Below are 6729 nucleotides of genomic sequence, written 5' to 3'. Positions count from 1 at the left end.
ACGTAACTTTCAACCATAGTGTGGATTCTGAAACATGACTTTAAGGGGAAGTCACAATCCCTAACACTATAACCATCCCTTTCCCTAACTTTTAACCCTAACTGCCCCTAAACTAGCTAGCCAATGTTTCCCAACCTTTAGCATTTGGTAATAAACCTCTACCAACTAAAGTTTTCTGTAACAGTAAGTGTATGTATAGGTTCCCCCACCACCCTATCCCCAACAAAAACAAAAGCAAGCAACTCACCATAGTTGGGAAGGGGTATGGGATCATACCTACAGGCAGTATGAAACTTTGGTCCCTCCTTTTGTCCTGTTTTATTTTTCTTCTCTCTCTTCTTTGGTCTCTTCATTTTTCTGCTCTTTCTTTTCTCTGTCCTTCTTTCTCCATCAACGTCCTCTTGATTCTCCCTTTTCCTTTCGATTCCCCTTCACTACCCCTTCCCTTCCCTTCCCATTCCCCAGCTCCCTCCTTTCCTCCCCTTCTCCTTCATTAAAATAGTTTGGCCTTTATCTTCCCAAGGGCTATCAATTTTGGCATCCCTGACCACCTACATCAGGTCTCCTCCAAAAAGCATGTAGGCTCTGATGTATACACTTATGATCATAAAGAGATTTAGGCCTAACCACAATCCTCCTCCAATGCCTCAGTATAACATGGAGGCAATAGGGAGTTGGCAAAAAGACTGCAAAGGAAATTCAAGTTCTGGCAAGGTCGGAGTGGAAGGGCCCAGACTGTGTGTGGGTGCCTTCCAGGACAAGCTGGGGGAAATATAGAAAGGCTGACACCAGAATCCTGTCTACTGGGTGATGGAACCACCTACCAAGGCACAGTGAAGCTGCAGTCTGCATCAGGGTGGGGTCTGTTCCACACTGATCTAAATCAGATTCTTAAATTATTGAAGTATGCTCCATTAAACCTTATACATAACCCATAACTCACCTCTTCTGTAGCTCCTGCGTGCTTTAAGTGTACCTCTCCAGCTGGATGTCACTGTATCACTACATCTACTTGTGTTTCTCTCTCTGATCTATTCCACTGTCTTTGACTACCTAGCTTCCTGGGTAGGACAATGTCTGCTTGTCAGTTTGTAATTGGATCTATCTGGCTGGGTCTACTGACTACATCTGCTTGGATCTGAATAACTGGGCTTGACTATATCTTTCTATGCATCCGCATGTATGTCTGTATAACCTGATCTGTCTGTGTCTTTCTATTATATTACCTACGACTTTGTATCTCACTGGGCCAGTTGGTCTACATTGGATTGGTATGATTGAGACTCTGTTTTAGCTATAACCAGGTCAGAATACCTGGGCTTTGCCCCCAGAGTGCCAAAACTGAAAGGATGATAAGTACGTTGTCCCAGGGTATAATCCCTCCCTATGTCAGCTGCAGCCTAGATAAGTAACACACACACACGCACACACGCACACACACATAACCACCCTGCCCTGCCCTGGACACAAAAATTCTTAGTTATAGCTCTAGTCTAGTTGTATCTGACTTCTCCAGATGTATCTGTCTGTGTGTGACTAGTCAGATCTGCCTAGGCTTACTAGGTCAGTCTGGGGCTGACTAGGTCTGTCTGATGGTTTTGCTATAAAGTCGGTGAGGTTAGGACCTCTTAAGCAGTAAGTAGAAGGAGTGACAGCTCCTTCTTCACACTCCTGAATGGACCATCTTCTCATCTCATCTCATCTCTGCTCTGCTCTGCTCTGATGAGGACCCTCCTCTGCTGTTCCTGCCTCCAGCTACTACTCACAGGCTCCTTATTATGGAGTTCTATTGAAGGAGGGCCCGGTCACGCTTCCACACCCAATGATCAGGCTGATATGCCTGAATCTGTAAAGGAATAAAACAAAATAAGATGTGACTATGCAGATAAAGTGAGCCCTTGCAATCCTGAGGTCTATACCCCTCATAGTCCCAAAGACCAGCCACAGATTCCTCATAACTAGTACTCCTGACCTCACCTCTCCTCCCCAATATATCCTACCTCCTCACACTCCTCTCGGGTAACCCATGCCTTCCAACCAATGGCCCTGAAGAGCTGTGCCCGAAGCCACTGGAACTTGACACGCTGAGTGCGGTCCTGGCCAAAAAGGAAGGTAAATATGCCATGCTTTGGCCCTTGGCGATCTTCCTCCATGTCATTGGCCAGGTAGCTGTGGAAGGCCAAAAGGGGAAAGTGGTTTAGCCTTAATCCCAGATTTCCATTTAGTGGGGTCATCTTAGATCTTTACCAGACTATAATCTACTTCCCCCTACTTCCTGTGAAATCACTGAGAGCTCCACCAATGGAGCAAATCTACCACACCCTCTGCACACCCACCCAGACCCACAGAATCCTAGGATGTCAGAATAGGGAAGGCCACCCTAGGGTGGTCAATCCAAGTTGAGTCCCTTTTACAATATCTCTAGTAAGTTGTCAGCCAACTTCCCTTTAAAGGTATCCAATGACACAGAACTCACCACTGCCCAAGACAATTCATTGACTGTTAACAGAATTTTTTTTAAATGGAGATGAAATTTGCCTTTTTTTTAACTTCCCCCTATTGCTTTTAATTCTGTCCCCTAGCACCAAGCCAAAAAAAAAATCTTAATCTCTTTTCTACATGATTGCCTTTTAAATGGAATCATGGTATTTTACATCTGGAAATGTCATTAGAAGTCACCTTGAAGGCAGTGATCATGTCCCCAAGTCTTCCTTTCTCTAGGATAAACAGTCCCAGAGTCATTAACCAATCTTCAATAAGCCATGGTCTCCTGGTCCCTTCACCATCTTGGTCACAATCCTGCAGGACTCTAACATTAGCATTTCTCTCCTGCTTTGATGAGAACTATACAGCTGTGGCCCCCCACTTCCCATCCTCCTTGACTGGTTTGATCAGTTTGGCAAAGCTAATGAGAGAAAAATTTTGCCCTGAGAAAGTCATTCTGAGTTCTGACAGCAGGGGAGTTACTGAATGCCAGAGCTAGAAGGATCCTTAGAAATTATCTAGTTCAATCCTGCCCCACCCCTCATTTGACAAAGGAAGACATTGAGGCCCAGAAAAGAGAAAAGATTTATTCAGGCTTACAGAGCAAGTCCATGGCAATGCTGGGACAGAACTCAGGCCTGCAGATTTAGCCATTTTGTCTTTCATTTTATCTCTAGCACTTAATACAGTGCCTGGTGCATAGTAAACACTTAATAAATGCTTATTGACTGACCAATAAGACGAGTTAAGGCTCAGAGGGTTCAAGTGCTTTGCCCCAAATACCATAAAGCATTAGCAGATGGAGGATAGTTGTTCTGGTAAGAGAGGGAGGCCATTGGATAAGGGAAATAATAAACCACTCACAGAGCCAGGAAGAAGTGGAGGCGCTGGTATTGCCAGGGAGGACGGCCCGCCCGGGCAAAGTAGGCTATGATCATTGCTAGGAGATACTGATGAACAGAAAGAGAGGGGGGGCGGTCACTGTCAGGAAGGGAAGGGGGTGGACAGTTACAGAGAGGATATACTAGGGAGGAGATAGAGTTGGGCAGAGTCTGGATAGGGGAGATTTGGATCCTGCCTGGGGGCAAAGCAAGACAGTAGGTTGGGAAGAATGGGTTACCAAAACAGGGAGAAAAAAAAAAAACAGACTGTGGGACATAAGGGCAGTGTGTATCTGAATTGTAGATGTACTTTAGATCTTAGAAAAAACAAGACCTGGAGCAGAGGAAGTATGCGATAAAAGGACAGGAGGTACAGAAATGGAGAAAAGAAGAGGCTAAAGCAGGGAGCTCATGTTAGGCAATGGCAATTTGGGGTCTCCAGGCTCTAATTCTCAGAGGTAGAAAAGAATACAGAACTCGGACCAGCATTCCTTCTTGGATGGGAGCCAGGAAATCAGGACCTCCATTGCATCTGTAATGGGGGTAGAGGGTTATTGGCAGGGCAGAGGGCAGTTTGGAGATGGGGAGGATCAGAGTTTCTAAAAAGGATGTTGTACATGGATAACCCAGGCCAAGCCATGGGTGAGAGTCTTACTTTGTCTGACACCCGAAGTGTTTTGTCCCAGGCCAGGAAGCTCTGGACGACAGGATCCTCTATGGAGGGAGACAGAGGGACGTTCTATTAGGTTGGAGATGGAGAGTGGAGCCAAGAGAAGAAGCTGTGCCCCCTGTTCTATTCCCTTCTTGGAAAAGGGACCATTGAAAGACCCAAGACTGGAACCAAATAGGGAGAAGATAGCACATCTGGAGCCCCTGTGAGGATATCAGCCTCTCCTTGAACACCTCCAGTCAAGGGCTTCTAATAACCAATCTCTTGAGATTTCCTGTTCCATTATTGGATAGTTTTCATTGTTAAGAAAGACAATTGGGAGGGAAGGTGGTTTAAAGTGTTAGGGAGGAGGGAGGAGCTCCCTCCATTCCTACCTAGCAGCCTATTGAAGGCCTTGTGATCCTCAGGCCTCACTGTGGACATCCTACGTCTCTTCAGCTGCATTTTGAGACCAAACATGCCCTTCACAGCCCACCTGTCCTGGGTTCCTGTAAGTGTCCTGTCTGAATGTTTCCTCTTTTGCCCTTGAGCCCTGGGAGGTAAACTAGTTGGTATCCAGGTGGCTGGAAGAGAGAAACCAGAAGCCATTAGCAAACTGTCTTCCTTTGGTTACCTTCTCTTGGCCCACTTTAACTACCTTCACTCATCCTCTACTTCCCAGAATCATCAAATCTAAGAAATGCAAGGATGTTTGAAATCCAACCCATATCTGCAGAGGAATCAGTTTTATACTATACTCACAAGTATGCCTCTGCTTGATGACCTCTCATGACAGAGGACTCACCACTTCCTGAGGCAGTATATTCCATTTATAGATTTTAATTCTTAAGGAAGATGTCCCTTACATTGCACTAAAATATACCTCTCTGCAACATCTCCCCACTGCTCCTAGTTTGGCCTTCTGGGGCCAGGCAGAAAAAACAAAATCTAATCCCTCTTTCCCATAAGAGCCCTTTAGATACTTGAAGTCAGATAGCATATCTCCCCTAAATCTTCTCTGCTCCAGGCTAAACACTCCCAGTTTCTTCAACTGTTCTTCATATGGCATGATCTCCAGCCTCTCCATCATCTTGGTCCCTGTCTTCTAGAAGAACTCCAGCTAATCAGTGTCCTCCTCCAGCCCTTTCATTCCCTCCAAACCTTCCCTTCACCCTCCCCAATATGCTGCCTTAAGGGGTCCTATTATTCCCTCTAATCCTTTCCTTCAAGCCTTCTAGCTACCCTCTTCATTAACTTGCACCCTTCCTTTGACCCCTCCCACCTCCTGTTCAATGGCCCCTTCTCTCCAACTCACTCCTTTTGTCCTGGGGCTCCATTCACCTTCATCCACCACTCCCTCTGATCCCTCCACTTGCTATCTTGTGGTTCCATCTACCTACTCCCACCATTCCCCTTCATCCTTTCCACCTTCTGTCTTGTGGTTCAATGTACCCCTCTTCCACCTTTTCCTCTATCTTGTCCCATTTCCTGTGCTGATTCTTTCTATTCTTTCCTATCCTTCTCTCTAACCCTTCCTATCTCCTCTTCTGTAGCCTCTTTCATCCTCCCTCAACTTTTCCTCTACTCCTTCATAACCTCCTCATCCTTCCATTTCCACCCACCCCCCCATCCTGTAGCCACTTCTACTCCCTCACAGTCTTACCTCTACCTTTTCCTACCTCCAGTCTTGCCCTAAGACCTTTCTCTCATCCTTTCTGTTTCTTCTCTCTCTCCCTCTTTCTCTCTCTCTCCCCTCTTCCTCATTATTACTTCCTCTTTCCTCTGTGGGTTTCTGAGGAAACTTCTCCTGGTTCTCCTTCCAATGATACTTCACCCCCACTTCTAGCCCCTGTGCTTCTCTATAGGATTTAAAAACTGAAGGGTAGAAATCATTTTGTCATGCCCACTTGTTTATGGGGGAGGAAAGAGAATCAGAGAGGAAAAGTGACTTACCCCATGACAGAAGGCTGTGTAGGACTTAGTTCTAATCACACATCTCTAATACAGATCTCAGTTTAGAACCCAAGTCTCTTAACTCCCTGTTGGCTGCTCTTTTCCCTTTTTGATCTTCGCTTCATCTTAACTACATTCTATCCCATACCCTCTCTCTGCCAGTGACCCATATCCACAATCTTCCTGTAATCTCTTCTTTGGTCTTCCCACCCACCTCCTCACCTGAAGGACCTGGGACTTCTTCTTTGATCTTCAATGCTGGAGATGGCTTTGGGGAGACAGTAGGGATGCTCTGGCCCACAGATGAAGAGAAAGGGAAACACCTGGCCATGGTCTCCCCAGACAAGTCTTGCCCCCACCCACCCACCCCTCAGCTCTACTTCCCTCCCCTTAACCCTCTCCACAACCTCCGCCCTGCTTCCAAAAGGGAATGTATTTGTCTCTGGATCAGTGTTTTCCGCTGTGAGAAAAAGAGAGAGCCAAGCTTTCTGAGAATGAGAGTAACCGAGCTCAAAGGAGATGCGACTGCACAGCCCTGAGTCTCAGTGCTCACTGAGCCCCAGGGTTCCAAGTACCAGCTACAGAATCCTGGGGATATCAGCCATTCGGCCCTGGCAACCAGGCCAGTTTGAAGGAAAATGCATAGAACCACCACACTGCAGAATTCTCTCTGGGGGGTGGGGGGTGGGGGGTGGGGAAACAGAAGCATCAACTTCTCATTTTATCCCTGCATTAGCTTCATGTATTTACCTTCCCCCCAAA

At 46.4% G+C, this 6729-nt stretch overlaps 1 protein-coding gene across 1 annotated transcript; it reads right to left on the bottom strand.

The window, feature by feature from the left end:
• Positions 1-342: 342 nt before the first annotated feature.
• On the bottom strand, positions 343-6521 carry SPDYE4 (speedy/RINGO cell cycle regulator family member E4). The gene is made up of 6 exons (XM_036748047.1): positions 6190-6521; positions 4410-4598; positions 4021-4079; positions 3349-3434; positions 2001-2169; positions 343-1846 (listed from the first exon to the last, which is right to left on the bottom strand). Exons 1-6 carry the CDS (start codon positions 6296-6298, stop codon positions 1787-1789), a joined length of 672 nt encoding a protein of 223 aa, XP_036603942.1. The 5' UTR covers positions 6299-6521; the 3' UTR covers positions 343-1786.
• Between the last annotated feature and the right edge of the window lie 208 nt (positions 6522-6729).

The sequence above is a fragment of the Trichosurus vulpecula genome, chromosome 3, assembly GCF_011100635.1.
Source record: "Trichosurus vulpecula isolate mTriVul1 chromosome 3, mTriVul1.pri, whole genome shotgun sequence".
Classification (NCBI taxonomy): Eukaryota; Metazoa; Chordata; class Mammalia; order Diprotodontia; family Phalangeridae; genus Trichosurus; species Trichosurus vulpecula.
The sequence above is the reverse complement of the archived record's forward strand: the minus strand, read 5'-3'. Positions and strand labels throughout refer to the sequence as shown.